We start from the raw sequence: 27995 nt of genomic DNA, 5'->3' as shown, positions 1-27995 counted from the left end.
GCTATGATCGCTTCATGGAGCCAGGCCCTCTACATCTCTACTTTACTGGCACTTGGCCCTATCACTAAATGCAGAGCTCCAGATAAGCTGCGTATCTGTGTATCTGCGTAAAATACGCATCAGAAATGCAGAAATACGCAGCAAAATCAAATCAAAGGGTATCAAATACGCAAAGAACATTACAGATACGCTACAAAATAAAACTTGTGCGTATCATCAAAATATTGTGAAGTAACCCTGCGTATTCGATTAGCAAATCAGCAACTTATTCTGAAATTATAAACGGTCATTCCGTCAACCTTGCCAACGTCCACGATGACAGTTACATCATGATCATTTGCCATCACACTTTCTTGTGGAAGTATCGTGGTATTTTGAGTCCTATAAAGCTCTCAAACCCACACGAAACTAGTTTGCAGGGCCTAGATGAATAGTGTTTTTAAATATTTAACTTAAATACCCACATGTGTAAAAACTAGTGTGTAACAGAAATTTGAATACCCAGATAGAATTACTGATACCCAATGATTTTAAAATGCATGGGTAAAATACCCACAACACCAAAAGCTTATCTGGAGCTCTGCTAAATGTAAATGGTGGCACTTTACATTCATGTGTGTGGGTTCCTGAAAGATACATCTGTCTGTGTGGTATTCAGTTTTTCTTATCTAGTCACATTTTACAGCAACTTCATTCCAGCAAGTCTCCATAACTTGAGGAAATCAAATAACTGTTACCATGGTTACTGTTAAATAAGATAAAGTTTATAATTACAGATTGTAGACTAAACACATCCTTATCACCAACACACACTCAGTATAAGAAGTGTTGCTGTAAACAGCCTGTCATACTTAACGGATGCATTTCCTTCTGCAGACACACATGGGTGTGTCTGAGTGCATGTGTGGATGTTTTGGATGTGGGTTGTTTGGGGGGTGTGGGTGGTCGAGTGCTTTGGGTGGATGAGTGAGTGAGTGAGTGAGTGAGTGAGTGAGTGAGAGAGAGTGGGGTGGGGTGGATGTTTTGGGTGAGTGAGTGAGGGGGTGGGTGGGTGGATGTGTGAGTGTTTGGGTGAGTAAGTGGGGCTGGGTGGATGTTTTGGGTGAGCAAGTGAGAGAGAGTGTTTTGAGTGGATGAGTGAGTGAGTGTGTGAGTCCATTTAATATTTGTATGTGTATATAACACAGTATTTTGCATGCAGTAACACCATGAGATATCAATAACACATATCAGTCAACAACAATCAGTCAACAACAACCAGTCAACAGCAACCAGTCAACAAATGTCAGTCAACAACAATCAGTCAACACATGTCAGTCAACAACAATCAGTTAACACATGTCAGTCAACAACAATCAGTCAACACATGTCAGTCAACACATATCAGTCAACAACAATCAGTCAACACATGTCAGTCAACACATGTCTGTCAACAACAACCAGTCAACACATATCAGTCAACAACAATCAGTCAACAACAACCAGTCAACACATATCAGTCAACAATCAGTCAACAACAATCAGTCAACACATGTCAGTCAACAACAATCAGTCAACACATGTCAGTCAACAACAATCAGTCAACACATATCAGTCAACACATGTCAGTCAACAACAATCAGTCAACAACAATCAATCAACAACAATCAGTCAACACATGTCAGTCAACAACAATCAGTCAACACATGTCAGTCAACAACAATCAGTCAACACATGTCAGTCAACAACAATCAGTCAACACATGTCAGTCAACAACAATCAGTCAACACATATCAGTCAACACATGTCAGTCAACAACAATCAGTCAACACATATCAGTCAACACATGTCAGTCAACAACAATCAGTCAACAACAACCAGTCAACACATGTCAGTCAACAACAATCAGTCAACACAAGTCAGTCAACACATGTCAGTCAACACATGTCAGCTAACAACAATCAATCAACAACAACCAGTTAACACATATCAGTCAACAACAATCAGTCAACAACAACCAGTCAACACATATCAGTCAACAATCTGTCAACAACAATCAGTCAACACATGTCAGTCAACAACAATCAGTCAACACATGTCAGTCAACAACAATCAGTCAACACATATCAGTCAACACATGTCAGTCAACAACAATCAGTCAGCACATGTCAGTCAACAACAATCAGTCAACACATGTCAGTCAACAACAATCAGTCAACACATGTCAGTCAACAACAATCAGTCAACACATATCAGTCAACACATGTCAGTCAACAACAATCAGTCAGCACATGTCAGTCAACAACAATCAGTCAACACATGTCAGTCAACAACAATCAGTCAACACATGTCAGTCAACAACAATCAGTCAACACATATCAGTCAACACATGTCAATCAACAACAATCAGTCAACACATGTCAGTCAACAACAATCAGTCAACACATATCAGTCGACACATGTCAGTCAACACATGTCAGTCAACAACAATCAGTCAACACATGTCTGTCAACAACAATCAGTCAACACATATCAGTCAACAACAATCAGTCTACAACAATCAGTCAACACATGTCTGTCAACAACAATCAGTCAACACATGTCAGTCAACAACAATCAGTCAACACATATCAGTCAACAACAATCAGTCAACAACAATCAGTCAACACATGTCAGTCAACACATGTCAGTCAACAACAATCAATCAACAACAACCAGTCAACACATATCAGTCAACAACAATCAGTCAACAACAACCAGTCAACACATATCAGTCAACAATCAGTCAACAACAATCAGTCAACACATATCAGTCAACAACAATCAGTCAACACATGTCAGTCAACAACAATCAGTCAACACATGTCAGTCAACAACAATCAGTCAACAACAATCAGTCTACAACAATCAGTCAACACATGTCAGTCAACAACAATCAGTCAACAACAATCAGTCAACACATGTCGGTCAACACATGTCAGTCAACAACAATCAGTCAACAACAATCAGTCAACACATGTCAGTCAACACATATCAGTCAACAACAATCAATCAACAACGACCAGTCAACAACAATCAGTCAACACATATCAGTCAACACATGTCAGTCAACAACAATCAGTCAACAACAATCAGTCAACACATGTCAGTCAACACATATCAGTCAACAACAATCAATCAACAACAACCAGTCAACACATATCAGTCAACAACAATCAGTCAACACATATCCGTCAACACATGTCAGTCAACAACAATCAGTCAACACATGTCAGTCAACACATATCAGTCAACAACAATCAATCAACAACAACCAGTCAACACATATCAGTCAACAACAATCAGTCAACAACAACCAGTCAACACATATCAGTCAACAATCAGTCAACAACAATCAGTCAACACATATCAGTCAACAACAATCAGTCAACACATGTCAGTCAACAACAATCAGTCAACAACAATCAGTCTACAACAATCAGTCAACAACAATCAGTCAACACATGTCAGTCAACAACAATCAGTCTACAACAATCAGTCAACACATGTCAGTCAACAACAATCAGTCTACAACAATCAGTCAACACATATCTGTCAACACATGTCAGTCAACAACAATCAGTCAACACATGTCAGTCAACAACAATCAGTCTACAACAATCAGTCAACACATATCTGTCAACAACAATCAGTCAACACATGTCAGTCAACAACAATCAGTCAACAACAATCAGTCAACACATGTCAGTCAACACATATCAGTCAACAACAATCAATCAACAACGACCAGTCAACACATATCAGTCAACAACAATCAGTCAACACATATCAGTCAACACATGTCAGTCAACAACAATCAGTCAACAACAATCAGTCAACATATGTCAGTCAACACATATCAGTCAACAACAATCAATCAACAACAACCAGTCAACACATATCAGTCAACAACAATCAGTCAACAACAACCAGTCAACACATATCAGTCAACAATCAGTCAACAACAATCAGTCAACACATATCAGTCAACAACAATCAGTCAACACATGTCAGTCAACAACAATCAGTCGACAACAATCAGTCTACAACAATCAGTCAACAACAATCAGTCAACACATGTCAGTCAACAACAATCAGTCTACAACAATCAGTCAACACATGTCAGTCAACAACAATCAGTCTACAACAATCAGTCAACACATATCTGTCAACACATGTCAGTCAACAACAATCAGTCAACACATGTCAGTCAACAACAATCAGTCTACAACAATCAGTCAACACATATCTGTCAACAACAATCAGTCAACACATGTCAGTCAACAACAATCAGTCTACAACAATCAGTCAACACATGTCAGTCAACAACAATCAGTCTACAACAATCAGTCAACACATATCTGTCAACAACAATCAGTCAACAAATGTCAGTCAACAACAATCAGTCTACAACAATCAGTCAACACATGTCTGTCAACAACAATCAGTCAACACATGTCAGTCAACAACAATCAGTCAACAACAATCAGTCAACACATGTCAGTCAACAACAATAAGTCAACAACAATCAGTCAACAACAATCAGTCAACAACAATCAGTCAACACATGTCGGTCAACACATATCAGTCAACAACAATCAGTCAACACATGTCAGTCAAAAACAATCAGTCAACACATATCAGTCAACAACAATCAGTCAACAACAATCAGTCAACACATGTCAGTCAAAAACAATCCGTCAACACATGTCAGTCAACACATATCAGTCAACAACAATCATTCAACAACAGTCAACACATGTCAGTCAACACATATCAGTCAACAACAATCAGTCAACACATATCAGTCAACAACAATCAGTCAACAACAATCAGTCAACAACAATCAGTCAACACATGTCGGTCAACACATATCAGTCAACAACAATCAGTCAACACATGTCAGTCAACAACAATCAGTCAACAACAATCAGTCTACAACAATCAGTCAACAACAATCAGTCAACAACAATCAGTCAACAACAATCAGTCAGGTGTGGTGGTGTGTGTGTGTGTGTGTGTCGTGATGTGCGTGTGTGTGTGGGTGGGCTGTGATGTGTGTGTGTGTGTGCACGCCGTGATGTGTGGGTGGGTGGGCTGTGATGTGTGTGATGGACACTGAAGCAACTGGAGTTATACAAGTTAACCCCATCTCAACTGCATCTACCACATCAGCATGTGTGGGATGTAACAGCTTACCACTGAATCTAAACAGCTAGATCCTGGGGAAGCACAAAGTTCAAGCATTGTCCATAAGGATCAGATGACAATGTGACGAGTTTGCTGTAATGGTCTGTAAGTTGCATCCTGTTCTACATTTGTCTGTCAAAACCTTCTTCCTGGGGAAGGGAGTAAACTGACTATAGAAGTCTGGTTTTCGCCCTTGCGTAATTGGTCTGAAATTATGCAGGCATATTTTGGTTGGACTAACGAGTCTATGCACAGTCCAATCAAACTCACAAAAAGTTTCTACCTACATATCACCAGCTCAACTGCATCCTATTTGTCAGCCTTAAACCAAGTTTCTACCTACACATCACCAGTTCAACTGCATCCTATTGGTCAGTCTTAAACCGAGTGTCTACCAACATATCACCAGTACAACTGCATCCTATGGGTAAGTCTAAAACCAAGTTTCTACCTACATATCACCAGTTCAACTGCATCCTATTGGTCAGTCTTAAACCGAGTGTCTACCAACATATCACCAGTTCAACTGCATCCTATTGGTTGGTCAGTCTTAAACCGGGTTTCTACCAACATATCACCAATTCCACTGCATCCTATTGGTCAGCCTTAACCCAAGTGTCTACCTACATATCACCAGTTCCACTGCACCCTATTAGTCAGTCTTAAAACAAGTTTCTACCTATATATCACCAGTTCCACTGCATCCTATTGGTTAGTGTTAAACCGAGTTTCAACTTACATATCACCAGTTCCACTGCATCCTATTGTTTAGTCTTAAACCGAGTTTCTACCTACATATCACCAGTTCCACTGCATCCTATTGGTCAGTCTTAAACCAAGTTTCTACCTACATATCACCAGTTCCACTGCATCCTATTGGTCAGTCTTAAACCAAGTTTCTACCTACATATCACCAGTTCCACTGCATCCTATTGGTTAGTCTTAAACCAAGTTTCTACCTACATATCACCAGTTCAACTGCATCCTATTGGTCAGTCTTAAACCGAGTTTCTACCTACATATCACCAGTTCAACTGCATCCTATTGGTCAGTCTTAAACCAAGTTTCTACCTACATATCACCAGTTCCACTGCATCCTATTGGTCAGTCTTAAACCAAGTTTCTACCTACATATAACCAGTTCAACTGCATCCTATTGGTCAGTCTTAAACCGAGTTTCTACCTACATATCACCAGTTCCACTGCATCCTATTGGTCAGTCTTAAGCCAAGTTTCTACCTACATATCACCAGTTCCACTGCATCCTATTGGTCAGTCTTAAGCCAAGTTTCTACCTACATATCACCAGTTCCACTGCATCCTATTGGTCAGTCTTAAGCCAAGTTTCTACCTACATATCACCAGTTCAACTGCATCCTATTGGTCAGTCTTAAACCAAGTTTCTACCTACATACAGTGGTCCCTCTCTACAACGCTGCCAATGGGGTCCAAATAATTGGTGGGCGTTATAGACGATGAGCCGTTTAACCGAGGCCGAGGCGGGGGAGCGCGCTCGGCAAATCTCAAATCATCAACATGTGTTTATCTCACGTCACGTCAAAATAGTATATATTTTTATGGACCTAGATCTACCTGTAATATCATTCATTTATTAAATCTGTCACATTTCACAATGTCTGAAATACGTATTCCATTTCAATTTATCATTTTTTATCGATAAATTAAAAAATTATTCACTATTTCCCGCGATGTTATGGAAAATAAAATTCTCGGACACACATTTCGACAACGGGTCCGCATCGAACATGTCAAAGAGCAAAATAAAGACGTTTTAAGCAAATCTTTAAATATATTATACAAAGTGATAAATAAAATCAACAAAAATATATCTAAAAGTAATCTAACTTACATCTAAGTTATTATTTCCATCGTTTCGTGCGATCGCGTGTAATGCAAGTCAAATGACATCTCGGCTTTCGTCGCCTTGAATTCTCGGCTCGGACACGTTTAATGCAAAAATATATGCATGAAAAATCTTTGTCACAGCTCGTAACCTAGCACGATACATTCGCGAAGTTCCATATTTTTAATAGATATCGTGATTTCCTGCTTAAAACGTTCAGAATCACACGATTTAACAAAAAATCTTTCGCCAACTTCTGAAATTTATCAAACACGAGCTTGGTATCACAGCTATAATTTGATTGGCTGCCTGAGGTCACATGCTCAAAATTGACCAATCACGAAACTTGTAGCAGATTTCGGCAAGAAAGCGTCATTAGAAACAAATTTTAATCCAATGAAATCGCTTGTTATAACTGAGAAAAAAAAACAGGCGATGTTACGAAAGCACGATTACGAAATGAATGACCGCCGTGTTGTGACAGCAACTACATGTGTGTGACAGTGTCGCCTCAAATTGGATTGCCCACTAATTAAGAATATAAACTTCGCTTGTGGTTCTCTTTTATTGCATGCATGCGCTTCTAAGATCAAAGGATGTATTGTGTGAAAAGTTAACTAGTTGAACAATCGTATTTCCGGGACTTGCCGCGGATGTTTTCAAGCAGATTATTAGAACTCCATTCAGCAATAAACGGTTGATTATGCAATGACAAGCGTTATGTGCAAATGAACAACGAACAACAATACAATTATGTCTGTGTAAAACCCTCAGTAATAAAAGTGTACATAAATTTTGGGAGCCATGCGTTACCGCGCGTAGTAACCGAGGTAGCGCTTTATCGAAGAGCACAATAGCGAGGGATCACTGTATCACCAGTTACACTGCATCCTATTGGTCAGTCTTAAACCAAGTTTCTACTTACACATCACCAGTTCAACTGCATCCTATTGGTTAGTGTCAAACCGAGTTTCTACCTACATATCACCAGTTCCACTGCACCCTATGGGTCAGTCTTAAACCGAGTGTCTACCAACATATCACCAGTTCAACTGCATCCTATTGGTTAGTGTCAAACCGAGTTTCTACCTACATATCACCAGTTCCACTGCATCCTATTGGTTAGTCTTAAACCAAGTTTCTACCTACATATCACCAGTTAAACTGACCCTATTGGTCAGCAATATGAGCTCTCATAATCTAAGATGCAAACCCTCTATTTCAGGATCCTGACATGTCAAAGGGATGCAACTCTGCATTATGAATTGCAACTTAGGCTACTGAACATCAGTGATCCTTCATGTAAAAAGCAACACAAAATGATTTATAGTGTTGAGGTGAGGTCATAAAAAATAATTTCAGCCGGTGTGTACTTGCTCCTAGTCATTTATCCTACAATCATGGTCATGAATCTATAACAGTTTTTTTATATCTATTTCATAAGATTTGTTTGTTTGTTGTTTAACACCGCACTCGGCAATATTCCAGCTACATGAAGACAGTCTGTAAATAATCGAGTCTGAACCAGACAATCCAGTGATTGATATCATGAGCATCGATCCACGCAATTGGGATACGATGACATGCATCAACCAAGTCAGCGAACCTGACCGCCCGATCCCGTTAGTCGTTTCTTTCTATTTCATAAGAGAGTCATGTTTAGTTACCCATCTATTTCATTATAAGAGAATCATTTAAGTCTCCTATTGTTTGTATATGGAGTTAGAAGGAAAGAGGGTAGACACTTCACCATCAACTTCCCGCACTGAGTAACATGAAGCAACAACACAGGCCAGATCCAGCACTTCTAAAAGGGAGGGGTCCAAAATATCAAATTCCCCTCTCAGTCAGTTTTACTGCCTCCAACTCACTACATTTGGTTTTCAAGGGGGGAGGGACAGGCCCCATCAACAACTGGATGACGGGTGTGCCAATAGTATACAACTGCCTCCATCTGTTAATACACATTCCCCAACAACCAATTTTCAATAAAATTAAATCTTAACGTGGTTTAACAGGGTTTTACCCTGACTTACAACAGTGTGTGTGTGTGTGTGTGTGTGTGGGGGGGGGGGGGGGGCAGGGGACCCAAAATAAAATAATGAGTTTTAAGGGTCCTTGCAGGCAGTATAAGGGTCCTGTAAAGTAACGAAATGGTGTAGTGTGTACTGTACGTTTTGATTCTTACTTTATAGTCTGGAATGAATCAATGATCATGTGGACAGTGGTTACTTCATGGGGGAAATAACAGACACCCATAACTGCTCTTGATGCAATGTAGATATGAGATTATTATTATTGTGCGTCCAGACGGATGCACTTCATATTTTTTCTGCATCCAATCTCTCCATTTGCACATCACGTAGAACCCTGGTTTAAGTGAACAATGTTCTTCCACACTGAGCATGTGTAGTCTGGCTTGACACGAGTAACGACCATTAAACTTGTGGGATGAACAATGAACTGGGCTATCTAGAACACTCTATATGCAGGCTGCACACATTTACAATAACAAACATCTGCAATATTTCAATGTGAACAAATAATACTTATATATTGCAACTAATCAATATAAGCAATTACGTGCCTGAACAAAAAAAAATAATTGCGTGCCTGAACGAAGAAAATAAATACATAAAACATATTTAAAGAATCAATGGCAGCTTATGGCTTTCAATATTACACAGAAACACATACATACAGATAGATACATATGCATAAATATACACTCAGGACCCATCATACATGTCATCATCATCATCATCATCATCATCATCATAATATTAATAATTCCATACCACATGCTATAAGCCTTACACTATTACTACCCCAGTCACTGGATCAGTGTGAACTTGATTACATTCTCTTCTCCCTGGGGAGTATACAACACAAGCTTCCTGTGAGGTGCTAGAAGGTTAACAGTCACACCACCATCTCATTCTACCGGGTACCCATTCACTGCTGGGTGACGGAGGCACATTTCGAACAAAGTCACATGCTAAGGAGACCTCCAATGTGCCACTGTGTGTAGGGCAGGACCGAAGCCCAGAAACTCACAGGAGTCCAGCTACCGAACACAGCCAAGACCGCCTCCGTGGTCTTGTGGTAGAGCGTCCGCCCGGAGAGCGGAAGGTCCGGGGTTCGATCCCCGGCCGCGTCATACCAAAAGACATTAAAAGATGGTACTTGTTGTTACCCTGTCTGGCGCTCGGCATTAAGGGGCTAAAACAAGGACTGGTCGGCTCGGAGTCAGTATACTGTGTCTGAGTGGGATATTCATGTTAAACTGCGGCATGGTATCTCAGTAAGCTAGCACTATAAATCGGCATCAGCCCGGACTAGTACAAGCAGCCACACACACAAACACACACACGTGCATGCACGTCGCTATATAAGTGCGATCATCTTGGACGCGACGTTAAACCCCATTTTCACCTCACCTCACCTCACCTCACCGAACACAGCCACTCCTCCAACTACACTTAACAATGACACATTGCACTTGGGGAAGGCCTTACCTTACATGCAGCATATGAACCATGGATGGATGTTCAATGTGACTGCATATCTGTGATGTGTCAAAAACAGGTGCACCACTTATTGGTTGTTTGTTTGTTGTTTAACGCCGCACTCAGCAATATTCCAGCAATATGACGGCGGCCTGTAAATAATCGAGTCTGGACCAGACAATCCAGTGATTGATATCATGAGCATCGACCCATGCAATTGGGATTGATGATATGTATCAACCAAGTCAGCGAGTCTGACCACCCGATCCCGTTAGTTGCCTTTTACGACAAGTATAGTCGCCTTGTCAACGTGTTAGTCAAAATTAGGTTGCAGCGTGTCACATAAAAAATCATGACATGCATATTTGTAGCCGCAATGCAAGTTAAACATGTAGAATGCATTAAGTTATGCATGTGGTTGTAGTGTGAATCTCACCTCTGTGAGTGTCAGCCATCAGCCGAGTGTCAGAAATACATGCATGCTGTGGGATACGCTTCATGTTGGATGCAGCACACAGCATCCCCGAGTGTACACTCATCATCCATTAACACCACTTAGCATCAACAACCACTGATGAATGCATCAATTACAGACATCAGTCTGGGAATGTCATCTGCATGTGTGACGATTACACTACCAAAGCTATCAGTCAGCCTGGTGAACATTTGTATCAGAACAATTCCCGACTTTCCCGACTAGATTTAACATATCCAACAGATTTTAGTAACAATTGTTCAATTTTTTATGTGGTTGTCGTTTGTTTGTTTTATGTTAATTTGTGTTTGGTGAATTATTAGTGCTTTCAAGTTATTCATTGAAAATGCACACCTGTAAAAGCCTTCTAAAAGCATGAGTCATGATGACTCACCATATATTTTAGAGGGGATCATTTTCTAAATTTGGGAGTCACGATTTTTTTACATTAATACAATTTAGCACGTTGAGTTCTTACATTTTATTCTGAAAGTTTGTTGATTTGTTTTAATTTCAACAGCTGGTGGAGTAGCAGTGTGTATTTAAAACAAATATTGTTAATACTCAGTCTGAAATAACATTGGGATAGCCAATTTATTGCATCAGCTATTACTCACAAATAAAAGGTTTTGTGAACATTTCAGGGAATTGTTGCGTCAAATAGGCAGGAATTACATGTCTTGTTAACCCTGGTCTTCATCTCACCAACATCATTTGAATATAAAACTTTGATTTAACATATACTCAAGGTACCAGGAACTTATCTTAACTTACCATTATCATTTTAACCCCAAGGCATTTTGAATCCTGAAATTCATGGGGTACAACTACCAGACACATCCACACAATGTGCAACTACTTGACACATCCACACAATGTGCAACTACTAGACACATCCACACAATGTGCAACTACTAGACACATCTATACAATGTACAACTACTAGACACATCTATACACTATACAGTGTACACCTACTAGACACATCTATACAATGTGCAACTACTAGACACATCCACACAATTTGCAACTAACTAGACACATCTATACAATGTACACCTACTAGACACATCTATGCAATGTGCAACTACCAGACACATCTATACACTATACAATGTACAACTACTAGACACATCTATACAATGTGCAACTACTAGACACATCCACACAATGTGCAATTACTAGACACATCTATAAAATGTAGAACTACCAGACACATCTATACAATGTACAACTATTAGACACATCCATACAATGTACAACTACTAGACACATCTATACAATGTGCAACTACTAGACACATCTATACAATGTACAACTACTAGACACATCTATACAATGTGCAATTACTAGACACATCTATACAATGTACAACTACTAGACACATCTATACAATGTACAACTACTAGACACATCCATACAATGTACAACTACTAGACACATCTATACAATGTACAACTACTAGACACATCTATACAATGTACAACTACTAGACACGTCCATACAATGTACAACTATTAGACACATCCATACAATGTACAACTACTAGACACATCTATAAAATGTTGAACTACCAGACACATCTAAAGAATGTGCATCTACTAGAAACATCTATACAATGTACAGCTACTAGACACATCTGAAGAATGTACAACTACTAGACACATCTATAAAATGTAGAACTACCAGACACATCTATACAATGTACAACTATTAGACACAGCCATACAATGTACAACTACTAGACACATCTATACAATGTACAACTACTAGACACATCTATACAATGTACAGCTACTAGACACATCTATACAATGTACAACTACTAGACACATCTGAAGAATGTACAACTACTAGACACATCTATAAAATGTAGAACTACCAGACACATCTATACAATGTACAACTACTAGACACATCCATACAATGTACAACTACTTGACACATCTATACAATGTACAACTACTAGACACATCTATAAAATGTACAACTACCAGAAACATCTATACAATGTACAACTATTAGACACATCCATACAATGTACAACTACTAGACACATCCATACAATGTACAACTACTAGACACGTCCATACAATGTACAACTACCAGACACATCTTTACAATGTACAACTACTAGACACGTCTATACAATGTACAACTACCAGACACATCTATACAATGTACAACTACTAGACACATCTATACAATGTACAACTACTAGACACGTCCATACAATGTACAACTACTAGACACATCTATACAATGTACAACTACTAGACACATCTATACAATGTACAACCACTAGTCACATTTATACAATGGACAACTACTGAACACATCCATAGGTATGTGGTGAATTGTTTGGATTAAAAAAATTCTGTTTGTTGTCCTTATTTTTATTCATCAGTCCTAGATGAATTCCTAGACGCTCGCTGAAAGATTTGCAGATTAATGGGATTTTTTGCAGAATTGCAGAAAATTGCAGAATTTGCCAATTTTTTTCGTCAACCAATACACTATTTTGCATTATATTCAAGATTTACTATCGAATGTTGTACTGGAACTATGCCCAAACATTTCACATGCGATTCAAACATAAAAAAATCAATCCTACAATAAAATGAAATTGGAATGAATACTTCTTACATTTAAACCTTCTTGATATATTATGACTCCATAAAATTGACATGTTAAACCCAACCTGAAATGTTCAAATGCATGACATTTGTAAAGGAAAACCTGAGTTAGGTAGAATAAATTGTTTAGAAGGAAATGGTTATCTCTTTCCGCTGTATTTTGATAACTTGACCACAGAAATCATCTGGGACTGATATACATACATTAATTTGAATACATTTACATGTTATTTGGTTCATTAACATGTCATTTACACAAATACCTCGTGAAAATGCTGGTTAGAATTGGTGTTTCTCAACCCATGCTTGTTGCTAGAGGCAAGACACAGCAACGGGTGGTCAGACTCTCTGACATGGTCAAACCCAAATTCTGTAGATCAATGCTCATGATGTCAATCACTGGATTGTCTGGTCCAGACTCAAATTTTTTACAGACCACTGTTATTGCTGGAATATTGCTGAGTGCGGCAGCCAAAACAAACATGTACAAAAATGTAGCTGCGAAGTTTTCTTTATATCAGATTTTTTAACATTTCCATACGGGCGTGTTTTGAATATGTAAAAGATATTGCTTGATGGACATATGGGTATAAAAAACCCATTACATTTTGCACACTTCTCAGTACCCATTGAAGGCATACAACCCATACACATGCACAAACAAAGTAAAGATTACGGTGTTATTAGACTTATACTGATTGGTAAGGAAGCTAGAGGAATTTGTTTGAGAACCAAAAAAATCATTTTCAAGATTTGGGAGTTTTCTTAATGATTCTCAGTGTAGTTCATCTTTAGAAATAATCTTTCATGATAACATATATTATTTTATCCAAAGGATAACATTGTATTAATACCTTCTATTTTATTCCAAAATAAACATATTACTAGTTATTAAATTAGATATATGAACATTACTCTCTCTCTCATGTCCAAGTGATCATTCATTACATCATTCCCAATGCGCTTTAGCCCTAAAGGACGGAAAATGACAAGTTATTAATTTACAATAAGGCAAAACTGACAAATAATATTTTCAACCAGGATTCTGAAAAAGTAATTTGTTTAAGAAAGTAATTAGCTTTACCAAATCTCTCTTTCCCTCTCTCTGAAACGATCAACATACTCTGTTTTTTATTTTAGTTTATCTGTCAACTGACAAATATTTTCAGCTGGGATTCTGAAAAAGAAATTGGTTTAGGAAAGCAATTGGTTTTACCAAATCGCTCTCTCTCTCTCTCTCAATCTCTCTCTCTCTCTCTCTCTCTGAAACGATTAATATACTGTTTGTTAATTTTAGTTTATCTGTCAACTGTCGCTGTATATGTACTGTTTGTTTGTGAATGTGTCACTTCTCCACTCTTTATTTTCCCATCTCTTTAATTATAACCACACGTTACACTAACGATCGCCGTGAGCCCCGTCCAAGGTAGCGCGCCCCACACGCTGTGTGATTGCTGCGTTACTCCTACTGCTATCGCAACATGTCGGCGTGCACTGGGTTGTGATGAATGAACACATTCCTTCACATCGACAACCAGTTCCTTCAATTATTTCAAAGAGAAATATAAACTTTCTTTACAAAGGCAGCAATAGCAATATCCCTTACCTTGTTTACAAACGCAACCCGCCTGTCCGAATACCTCGACTGTTCTAACTCCCTCGTCAGAGAGCACCGTTTTGTTTTTCTTCCGCGTTCAACCTGACACTCGCTCGTTATAACGAGGAAGGAGGAAGCAACTCTAAAAGCCAAGTACATTTCAAAGCTCACGTAAAAGGCTCAAGCTGCACTCAACTTTCAAAACAACAAATAATTATGTATATCTTTTTTTAGTAAAATAATTTTAATTTGCAAAACAGGTCAAACACCAAATGACTTAATGCTTATTTTTGTTTTTAGACAGTTTTAAAGAGAGTTTTCTCATGATCAGACCAATTTGGCAAATCATTTATTTCTGAAAAAAGCTGACGAAAAGAGCTGTGACAGGACAAAATTAAAACAAACACTAAAAATGGCATAATCTCACATACGTGCTACAGTAGTCTGTCTTACAGACCCTGATACAAATATATCAACTACAGCCCATGCAAGTCTATAATGTTTGGCAAGTCTTGATTACTGCAGTATCAGGCAATGAAGAGAATCACTGGGCTCCCTTTTTATTATATTTTTATTAAGATAACTGAGCAACTGTTTTTTTCTGTACGATATGTTCATTTCAGGGACTATATGTTAGTCTAGTGCTACAGAGGAGCCGTGACTCCTCTCCTGACCTTTGAGGTCAAATTTGACAGCCCTCCGATTTTGGAAAATATTGTATATGTTTAAAAGGGATCGCTTCTGATTGTAAATCAGTTCAAATTATTTTTGCAATTTGTGGTGGGTTACAAAGTAGACAAAAAAGTATGGCTAACAACTTCTTTACTTCAATGGAATTGTTGTTAGTGTTAATCCTTCACCTCCCATGAAGTCCGTACCATGTTCATTAATCACTCTTGCTTGAGAACGGTAAAATTATCTATACCGAAACGTCGCTCTTACAGTGTATAAACAAGAAGTTGTTATCCGTCAACTTCTTAGAAATGCCAGTCAAACAATTGTGGCGGGTGCCTTGTTAATTTGAATGGAGTATTTGGCCCCTTGAAATGACGCAACTCTATTTCTTGAAAATAAAAAAGGTAGGAATTTGAAAATAATTTAAGGCCACTTATTACAGGGGTGGGGTCATGGAAAAATGTTACATGTAATTTGTTTTTAAATTTTATTTTATGTACTTTTAAAAGAAAAACAAATATTTTGCTGTCACGTGCAGACGATTTGCGTTACCTCCTAATTAAACAGATCATACCTCGTCCTGACATGGTGTATGTTTTCTTGAGTGAAACCGAGGTTTTGAAGTGAGGTAACACTGTGAGAAATTATTGAGAATATAAGAAAACGTACTCGCCTCGCACACTTATTAAATTAACGAAAGATCTTATTAACTTGCTATGCCGCACTGACGTGACGTCCTTTTGTTTGAAAGAATTTAGAGAAAGGTTTTATTTTATTATCTTATCAATTAACATGTGTGTTCTCTTTTTGTGGAATCATTTTTTTACAATTGTTTGAATACCGGAAAATACATGAATCATGGAGCTATTGTGAGATTTTGTCAAGATATGAAAATACTATGATCGTTCAGGTAAAATTCCACTGCCTACAAATGAAAACAATACCTGAGCGATTGATTACAATGATTTCTCCCACGGGGTCAAAGGCAAAAGGTTATGAAAAAGAATCCTGTTCTGCAGCCAAGAATAAGAGGTACATATTCCTCGGGAGCGGCAGTTTCACGGATGAACGGGTAAGATTGTACTACTCGCCTGACACCCACATCGTGTCTTGCCCCTCTGAACACAGTGTTGTATTGACATTCTTCCCCCTTTCAAATATATATGTGTCAATCTTGTGTGGGTTTTGACAAAGTGATGCACTGATGTATGAAGAAGATGCAGATGTTGTTTTTCATTTCTTGCTGGTATTTGGAAATATTTGGGTATTTTAAGCACCTCGACTATATGATATTGTTTATAACCCAGCATATCATTACAATAAGCCCTCGAGAATATCCAGTACCCACAAACAAAGACACCAACGTTATGACATGTCAATAATTTATGCGACTAGACTAGGTTACGCTAAGCATTTCGTTTCTGGTCCAATTTCTATACATTATATAGGCATTGCTGCATTTACCATTGCACATAGAAAATACATCCTATTGACTAGTTTAACGTGTGTTTAGGTTTTATTGTGGACACCGCAGCGTGCACTATCTATCTGCCGGACTGACTGCCTTACAACGCGAACTCGATAATGCCGCATGCAGTTTTAACGTAATCAATGGATTGAGGGTCTCAACGATACCGCTTATTGATTGGTTTCCCTGGCTTATTGAAATATATTATATTATATGTTCCACGGATTAAATGTTGCGATGTATATCAATAAATATCAGGAAAAAAACGGACGTAGAGATATTTAGCGGTCTTTGTTTCTATAGCTAGTGTGGGATTCATATTTACAGAGTTGAAAACGGCAGAGGTATATGCTTGTGGAGCCTCACTGGCCGGAGCGGTTCCTGTCCCTATTCGTTATAACGCGGATGACCTGAGCTTTTACTATTAAGTCTCATGTTTGAAATATATAGGGGTTACGATGTCGCCATGCCCGGATCTCCTGGTATGTCGGCGATGGCAGATTGTCGGTCAGTCATATCATGTATGCATGCATATCATTTCGATGGGTGGCGAAGGTATGACTGATCGAGTCGATTCGACATACGCTCATGGTTTCAAATGGGTAGAAAGAAACAGCTAACGCTTTCACACCACCCCATGTACGTCATGATAGTTCGCCATCATCATCATCATCATCATCATCATCATCATCAGGACGGTCGGGTAGCCTAGTGGTTAAAGCGTTCGCTCGTCACGCCGAAGACCCGGGTTCGATTCCCGACATGGGTACAATGTGTGAAGCCCATTTCTGGTGTCCCCCGCCGTGATATTGCTGGAATATTGCTAGAAGCGGCGTAAAACCATACTCATCATCATCATCATCATCATCATTGTTTTTGTATCCAAATCAAATATATCAACTACCATATCGATCAGATTGTCAATACTCTGCAGTTTTACTAATTAATAATGTGACTAAGTGACTCATTAGTATATAGGTTAAAAACACATCTTAATTATGATGCTGCGTAAAAATATTCCTCCGGAACTCTTTTCTCAAAAGTGATTATTTTATTGAAAACAGAAGTGATGAGAGAAGGAACTTTCCCCCACAAATAATCAACACACACAACTAGGCATACATTGAACTATAACACAATGTCAGTTAATACAATGATCACAGTGTCCTCGTCATGTTCTACGTGAGATATTTTATATTTTTTTATCGATAGAAATATAAATGACGCGCAAGATTTAAAAGAACCTATGATTTCCTTGTTTAGCCTTTTAATTATCAAAATATTTCTCACAATTAAACCTGCATCGATAGTTAGGCAAAGGTACGTTACCTTAACTCCATGTGGCGTCATGCACACAGAACAGTTCACTTGAAGTGGAAAATGGTTTCGTGAAATTTATACAAACCTCTTCATATGAGGGAGACTGCGCGAGTTTCGTTTAACACCACGAGCATAGGTATGTGTCACGCATCTTAGACACAATCTACTCCCTAAATTGCGACGCCCCATACGAACAGACCCAAAAGGCAAAATCGAAATCCTATTTCTTTCATATGTCCCCTTTCCATGTACCTAATAGGTGATATAATTACGACAAAATTAATGGCCAAATTCGGTTAATACATGTAAAACGTACTAACCCCACTTTATAATAAAACTCTTACACTTAATATTTTTACAATTATGCTTCTGAAATTGCATATACAACTACAACTACAACTACTGTAACTACTGCTACTGCTGTTGCTGCTGCTGTTGTTGTTGTTGTTATTACTACTACTACTACTATTGCTACTACTACTTCTACTACTACTACTTCCGGCCTCCTCCGTGGCCTAGTGGCTACAGCGTCTGCCCAGAGAGCGGAATCTCGGTGGCTCGACAGCCGGTCGCGCCTTACCAAAAGATCCGCCTCCGTTGTCTAGTGGTAGAGCGTCCGCCCGGAGAGCGGAAGGTCCGGTGTTCGATCCCCGGTCGCGCCTTACCAAAAGACGTTACAAGATCGTATTTGTTGTTATCCTGCCTGGTGCATTCACGTCAATATATATATACGTGAAATATTCTTGAACGCACCGTTAAACTTCATCTCACTTCACTACTTTTGTTTCTACTCCCACTACTACACAACCACAGAAAACACAAACTCGCAATGACTGATCCCCAACGACTACACATACTACATATGCATGTCACATCTGCCCCTACTCTGAATGTATACGCGGTGTCATGTATTTCAGCCATGGTGCGTGGGCGTGGCTCTACCTGGTTTCTGGTGGGCGTGGCCGGCTTGCTGATGGGCCTGAGTTACATCCTCTACACGCCTGTCCCGGACGGCGTCTCACAGCCGTGGAAACTTCAGATATTCATGGCGTCAGTCAAACTAGCAGGAGTCGTGGTAAGTGTGACGTAATACCGACTGGTTGGAAAATATTATTCAACCATGACTTGAGAAAAAATCTGATTGTCCGTTTCAAAAACCAAATCGCCGCCGATACTAATATTGACCTCCACATGGCCTCGTTCTTTTTCTATTGTTACTACATTTTCGATATCTTCTCTGACAAGGCAGAACCTTAAAAAATTGCATGAAAGATCCTAGCTATGATGTCTTTAAAACATGCACTCAAAATTCCGGCAGTTTATACAACGGTGAGGGACGCAAGAAATGGGTTTCGCATATTTTAGCCATCTTGGGATCGAACAGGACCTTCGGCTTGACGAGCAAACGCTTTAACCACAAGGCTATCCCACTACACGCAGTTTGCAGATATGTTGTCCAAAATGAACGCATACATATGACCACTTATGCATGAATGAAAGCATTTCGAATGTGAAATGGGGTCTGGTTTTCAGGGCAAAACTCTTTGGTCGGCATTCAACTTTTCCACGTATGCTAATGCTTCATAAGATGACCTGCCGCATTAAGATTGGCCTAGATCAACACGGTAGACCCCCTCGAATGTTAAAACCCTGTAAAAACGGAGTGGTACCTTCAAAAACATTTAACAAAATTAAGCCCTCATTTGATCAGACCCTTATTAAACCGGACAGTACGTACCGACATCAGTTCCGGTTTTTGTGCTAACGAAACGACAAAGACGTGTGAACCAATCTCATTAAAATCAGACCTTAGTTCTCGCTGCCGCTAAACAAAGATCTGAGGACATCCCATTACGGGTAGCGTCAGACCGACATTTTGCGAACTCTGACCGACCAATGCAATTACTGACAAGAAGTCGACTTTAGCCAATCAAAAGGCAGCTTTCTCGTGCTTTACGGCACTAATTTCAAATTGGCGACTACGCTTCGAAACATTTTTGACAAATTCTCGCTTACAAATTTGAAACCTGAACAAAAGATCATTCTCCAATGGCTAATATGTGGTCTAGATTGTATAGATTCAGTCGTTAAGCCCGTAACTATCGTTCGGAATACCCCCTTTTAAAGTTTTCGAGGTTGCATGATTAGAAATCAAATTCCGACTGTCACTTTTATGATCTGGTAAGCGCCGCTCTGATTGGTTGGACGAAAGGTCGTTCTGACGTGACCTCTAATGTGATGTCCTCAGATCTTTGTTTAGCGGTAGCGAGAACTAAGATCAGATTTTAATGAGACTGACGTGTGCACCGTTTATTGCCCCGAAGAAGGTCACGGATTAACGAGGTTTAACTGTATGTTTTCCCTGCCAGAGTGAGATCGGGCACCTGCTGGGATGTGGGAGCAGGAACAACATGACACGAATGATCTTTGAGAAACTCGTGGGGACAGGAGTGGTTTCCAAATCTGACCCGGAACTATACGTGAGTAGTGCGCTGAAATTGAGTGAGTGAGTGAGTATGGTTTTACGCGGCTTTGAGCAATATTCCGGCAAAATCACGGCGGGGGACACCCGAAATGGGCTTCACACATTGTACCCATGTCGGGAATCGAACCCGGGTCCTCGGCGTGACGAGCGAACGCTTTAACCACTAGGCTACCCGACTGCCCCTACTACGCTGATAGAGGCGTGTGGTCATCACTGACTTGTATCTATATGAAAATATAAAGTATAACAGTGTTATTCTCTCCACGGTTTACAGTTCAATAAATGAACTGTACACGATATCCTAGGATGTTTACGGTGGCCCATAAGGGACATGGAGTCTGTTTTTCAATATTTTGATGTTTCACTTACTTTTATCGTAACCTTTTGCAAATTAACACAATTTGTCACACACATATGTGATAAATCATGTATAAAAACAACCGAAAACATGCAAAATGTACTTTCAAGTAGCTATTGAGTCGCTGAAATGTGAAGCGAAAATGTCAAAAACTAAAATGGAAATGTCAAAAACCAAAACGAAAAGGTGTAAAACTAAAATGAAAATGTCAAAAACAAAAACGCAAAATGTCAAAAACTAAATTGAAACCACAGAAAACTATTTCCACGGCGGTGTAAATATTATCACCGCGGTGGAAATAGTTTTCTGTATTTTCATTTTAGTTTTTGACATTTTCATTTTAGTTTTTGACATTTTCGTTTTCGTTTTTGACATTTTCGTTTCACTTTTCAGCAATTCAGTATCTTCTTTACACATGATTATCACATATTTGTAAGACAAATCCTGTTAATTTGCAAAAGGTTACGATAAAAGTAAGTGAAATATCAAAATATGGAAAAACAGACTCCATGTCCCTTATGGGCCACAGTAGATGTTGAATGAAAACTTTATAAATAAATGTGCAGTCGCCTGTTTCCTTCAGAAACATCTGATATCATCAATGTCAGCATCCCTTTAATGTTCCTTGATAATATCGCTGACTGATAACGATCACATTTTCATATCAAGGACAACGCATCATAAAACAAAATAATTCAAGTGTGTATGCACTTACACAGCAACCTCTTTTCAGTGACAACCTAAATAGCTATCCAACTGTGTAGCTCATTGTGTATCGTAAGTAACCGCTAAGCTGTATGGATAGGCTTCTCCTTCTCTACAATCTAGGTGACTGACGAACTATTTGATGGGGTAGCAGTGCGAATCTACTACCCTCGGGCAGCCAAGAAGCCCCTCCCATGCCTCGTCTACTACCACGGTGGGGGCTTCGTCTGGATGAGCGTCAACTCCTACGACGGCGTGGCGGCAGTGTATGCTAAAGGAGCTAAAGTAGCAGTTGTCTCAGTGGAGTAAGTTGTTGGATCCATTAGTGAGTAGTTTGGTCTGACGCCGCTTTGAACAGTATTCCAGTTATATCACGCCGTGTCACGCAGCTGTCTCAGTGGAGTTGATGCTCATGATATCAATCACTGGATTGTCTGGTCCAGACTCGATTATTTACAGACCGCCGTCATATAGCTGGAATATTGCTGAGTGCGGCGTTAAGCAACAAACCAACCAACCAACTCAGTGGAGTAAGTTGTTGGATCCATTAGTGAGTGGTTTGGTCTGACGCCGCTTTGAACAGTATTCCAGTTATATCACGCCGTGTCATCTTAATATGGGAGGAAAGCCCGAAGTGATGCAGGCATCAGACGTTTACCACTTTGGTGAAACCTACGAGCACGGGTATGGTGCTGACAAATCTAGGAACCTAAATAATCAGGGCAAATCTGGGATTCGAACCCACGATCATAATATTCTTGCACGCAAAAAATTTGCACCTTTGCACAGCAAATTGTGACGGCTATATAAGATGGATGGGACACCAGAGCCCTATTGGTCTAATTCGGGTTCATGCCAGAACATTTCTTTATTCTCGGTGGAAGGTGGATAGTTTCCGTTGCTTGGCAGCAGCAGTGAACTGTTTGATTATAATGACCAGGGCCCACTTGCACAAAACGATCTTAGCGCTAAGACTATTGTAAGCCTATGTTAAAGTATGGGAGTTAAGATCATCTTTGCGCTAAGATCGCTTTGTGCAAGTGGGCCCAGGGTACCGTTGTACAAAACAACATTAGCGCTACGACTGTCGTAAGTCAGTGTCAAGGTATGTGGGTTACGATCACCTTTGCTCTGAGATCGGCACCCAGTAGGTGCCGGTGAAATAATAGATCCAATGCATCAATATATATGGCCCGACTTATGGAAGAATAGTAAACGTGGTTTGTTTGGGGTGGGGGTGGGAAAGGATTGGTCTTAGGACTGTATCATATTTTGCAGATCCCTCCATTCCGCCCCTCTCCCCACTGGCATTGTCACTGTTGTTTCCCAGTTTGTGATGGAGGTAAAACTAAGCATGTACGCCCCTTGCGAACCCCGTTAGGACCCCCTTTGGGTATTCATGCTTGTCGTTCGTGCCGACTATACAAAGCGGGGACGGTGGGGTAGCCTTGTGGTCAAAGCGCCCGCTCGTCATGCTGAAGGCCCATGTTCGATTCCCCACTTGAGTACAATCTGTGGAGGCAATTTTTGGTAATCCCGCTGTGATATGGCTGGAATATTAGTAAATGCGGCGCAAAACCATACTTACTCACTATACAAAGTAGATTGAGTGACATTGCTGACTTTGAAACCAAACCCAACATTCTGGATTGTTGCTCATGCTATCAACCACTGTTTAATTCATCCGTTATACTCCTACAAAGGATATTTAACACAGAACACTCTCTTCTGTGCGATAAGCATAAGACTGAGGCGCGGTTAAACACGGCATGAAACATGGCTGTGAATTCTCAAACATATAGTGAACGCTTCAAGTCAACCTCATCATACATGCCTACTTGTGTTTAACATTACGTTATGTGACATAGTAACACGATTTGACATCATCTGTTGGCTCTAGGTACCGCCTTGCCCCTGAATATCCATACCCTATACCGTTTGAAGACTGTAGAAGGGCCACCATGTTTCTACTGAAGAACGCCGATGACTTCGATATTGACCCCACAAGGATAGCAATCGGAGGTACATTCCCGTCTCGTGTAGACAATGTTAACGATTGGTTATAAGAATACGTTTTATATCTACCTTCCAGTATTTTGTAACTCTTGTCAAAACCTCTGTGTTCTCTTGAAATTGAACCGAAACTATCATGAGAACTGAAGAAAAGACAGATTAAGTATGTTATCTAACTTGAATAAAATTACGGATGAATTCTCCTTTTTGATTGTAGAACATAATCGGCTTTTAGAAGTAATTATGTAGAATAGTAATTCCTTATTAATCTATATTTTTAGAAGTATAAAGCTTTAATTATTGATAAAACATGTACCCTTCTTAGCTTAACAAATGTTTTATTTGGCATAACACTTTCTCAGAAAAGTACAGATTCTCGTACTTTTTGGGTTGAGGCCCGCCCGGGATTAGAACACACACTGCCACAAAGTCACAAAGTCAACGAGTAACTCACTCAACCACCGAGGCTTCCAGGCTGAGTGGGTTAGATCGCTGACTTTGTGTGCTGGCGATTAGGTGCCTCACTCTGGCAGTGGGGGCTCGAATCCCGACTGGGACTCAAACCCAAAAGTACGAGAATCTGTACTTTACAGAGAAAGTGTTGTCCCAAATATAACTTTTTTTACATTTGACCACTTTCTAAATGGCATTGTGCGTTCACTTCTTAGCTTGTCAATATTTATCCACCATGCAGTTATCAAATAATTGTACTGTAAAACAGTATATCACAACAGAGACCATATTATAGTATATGGTCTCTGATCACAGCCACTTGTCGCCGACGACTTGTATAATGTATAATGACTTAAGGTCAGTATTCTGAAAAAAACCAATGATTGATATACGTTCTTGTTTTTTCCAGGGGATAGTTCCGGCGGTAACATAGCAGCTGCTTTGGCCATCAAGTTCAGGGACGACCAGGTACTCCCGCGCATCAGGCGACAGATTCTCATATATCCCATGTTGCAGTTCTGCGACGCTCGACTTCCGGTTCACGTGGAACAGAGAGAATTCAGTCCTTTCTACGCCCAACAGATGGCGTTTATATTCGGCATGTATGTCAACTTGACCATTGATCAGTTGTCTCTAATGGCAACTGGAAATTTTTCAACTAAATCTTTGAGAGAGAAATGCAGGAGATGCGTCGATTACAAATTATTACCACATAACCTGGTGCCCCATGATTACAAACGACGTGACGTCATAGCACCGGCAGACAATCCGTATGCTCAGGACATTGAAAAGCTTGTCTCGGACCCCAAAATAGCTCCCCTTATGACTGAGAATTTGTCCGAGCTTCCGCCGGCTTTTATCTTAACAGTGAAAGTCGATGGTCTTCGTGACGAAGGAATAATTTATGCAAAGAGACTGGAGCAAGCAGGTGTTCACGTGAAATGGATGCATTTACCAGACACTTTTCATGGAGTGCTGAGTTTCTACCGAGGAGTATTTGGTTTTGATGCTGCTCAACGAGGCCAACGGTACATCATAGAATACTTATCTGAAAATATTTAATTTGTTTGAAGCGTATTTAGCGCTAGTAAGTGGCACAATCTCACTAAAATCAGATGTTTTGCTCCGATACGATACCCCTCTGCGTGAAGATCTAAGGACACCTCCCGTGGAGGTTGCAATTTGTAGGTGAACTTTCTACACAGCCATACAACATCGAGGCTTTTAGGTTCTCGTGGTTATCGAAGAATTCATACAAGCAAATCTGATTTCTGTACCTCGAAAACGAATATAATCGGGGAGTTCCGAATGCAAAACAAGGCCGCGCTGTCACATGCTTGTTGACTTTTACACCTTGTTTCTGAGCGCCATGGCCACTAAACCAAATGGGATGTACTTGGGAGTGTATATTTGTGTTCTGTGGCGGTTTTCCATTGCTGAGATCTATATTACACATCCGAGGCGGTAAGGTAATGAAGTCGGATAGTTTCAGAAAGCTGACATCTGATTGGCTGAGGAAAGTGTGCTTTGTGTTCACATTTTGTGGAAGTGTCGTCAGATATTCACGCAAGGGGGTATTTCACATGAGCCTGGAGAGTGGCCATTCTGGTGCTCATGACACGTTGGTGGTTGGTTCTGAATCAGGCGTCAACTCTTTGAGAATTAGGAACGACTCACTCGTGGTCAGTGTTGTATACAATAATTGAGTGTACGACTTAGCTCATGGTTAAAAGCGTATCATGACCACTCGGATTAATAATAGGTAAAGGGGTAGTCCTCCGCCATCTGACGGCCGTCGACAGTCTAGGTCTATACTTTGTGGTAGCTGCTGAGGGGGAAAGTGTAGTGAAGGTAATCGTTAACTAGACAGAGTGAGTGAGTGAGTATGGTTTTACGCCGCTTTTAGCAATATTCCAGCAATATCACGGCGGGGGACACCAGAAATGGGCTTCACACATTGTACCCATGCCGGGAATCGAACCCAGGTCTTCGGCGTGACGAGCGAACGCTTTAACCACTAGGCTACCCGACCGCCCCTTTTAACTAGACAGACGAGAACTATAAAACTGTAGTTGGCGGATAAACAAAGTTGTGTACGCACGACTTGAATGAACTCGCTATCTTTGCCAGCAAATTGACCAATGTCTCTTATGATCTTAGAACACTTTGAGTGAGTGAGTGAGAGAGTTTGGTTTTACGCCGCTTTTAGCAATACTCCAGCAATATCACGGCGGGGGACACCAGAAATGGGCTTCACACAAAATGTATAGATGACCTTCAAATGCACATGCGACAGCATGAATTTGTTGTGATAAGTATGTAATTGGCACTTTTCAATAATTAACCACGCGAAGAACTAGTAACTACTAGAATATGGGCACTGTATTGTTCATGTAATACGTGAAACAGATGTTTCAAGAAACACGACCAACCTGTACACAGATATAATACGTTTCCCTTCTGCCCGAGTTTCCAAATAATATTGACACGGCATTCGACAAAAATATTATTTTCTTGCTTTGGATTGTTTAAAAATATAATTATCATTATTATATGTAAGACAATGTTCCCGAAGAATAGAGATATAGGAATGGATGCTCAACCTGTGTATATACTGTTCTGAAAACCATCGGATCCCATTCAACAGTCATAGCCTATGTTAGTTTTCTCTCAAACCTGGACATATGCTCGGTACGAAAGCTGGCATAAAACTGGACTTTGGGACATACCATTTGATATTCGGGGAGTGGGGCGGGTGGGTTTGTGTTTTCCTTGGAGTTTTTTTTGGAGACTAGATATTTTAACAGCTACAGCTGCAAAACCAGATATGTGTTTAATTAGAGCTATATATATATATATTTTTTAAAAACACACTTTGCAACAATACATTTTTGTGGGAAACAACTTTACTTATGATCATCAATCTGAATAATAATTAAAAAAATTAATGAATTGTCGGGTACAATTCCCCCCCCCCCCCCCCCCCCCCTGCTGGCCCCGGGCAAGTGTATCAACAGCCAGCCGTGACATAGCTGGAGTATTGCTGACTGCGGCGTTAAACACCGCCCACTCACCCATTGAATAAACACTTAAGGTTTGACGCAACAAATCGTAATGGCGACACTATTCCCAGTTACCAAGATAATATATGTATAATCAATGCAATGTACATAGCGCTCCTAGTCAGTTCACACATGGTTTTATTGTATAGTCAGATATAGCCTTGCTC

General features: G+C 39.8%; 2 protein-coding genes across 3 annotated transcripts in view; one reads left to right on the top strand and one right to left on the bottom strand.

The window, feature by feature from the left end:
* The window catches only part of LOC124130842 (sodium/hydrogen exchanger 1-like), a 67978-nt gene extending 52582 nt beyond the window's left edge, over positions 1-15396 (bottom strand). For both annotated transcript variants that reach the window (XM_046493873.2, XM_046493862.2), the window contains exon 1: positions 15299-15396. The gene's annotated coding sequence lies outside the window, so the exon portion shown is untranslated. The remainder of the gene's footprint in view (positions 1-15298) is intronic.
* Positions 15397-16955: 1559 nt separating this feature from the next.
* LOC124130850 (esterase LipI-like) lies at positions 16956-27720 on the top strand. The gene is made up of 6 exons (XM_046493887.2): positions 16956-17036; positions 19670-19827; positions 21122-21232; positions 22424-22605; positions 24201-24322; positions 25176-27720. Exons 2-6 carry the CDS (start codon positions 19672-19674, stop codon positions 25826-25828), a joined length of 1224 nt encoding a protein of 407 aa, XP_046349843.1. The 5' UTR covers positions 16956-17036; positions 19670-19671; the 3' UTR covers positions 25829-27720.
* Positions 27721-27995: the final 275 nt, after the last annotated feature.

Source organism: Haliotis rufescens, unplaced genomic scaffold (assembly GCF_023055435.1).
Source record: "Haliotis rufescens isolate VD_foot unplaced genomic scaffold, xgHalRufe1.0.p SCAF_9, whole genome shotgun sequence".
Taxonomy (NCBI): Eukaryota; Metazoa; Mollusca; class Gastropoda; order Lepetellida; family Haliotidae; genus Haliotis; species Haliotis rufescens.
Note: the sequence above shows the minus strand (reverse complement) of the source record. Positions and strands in the feature narration are given on the sequence as shown.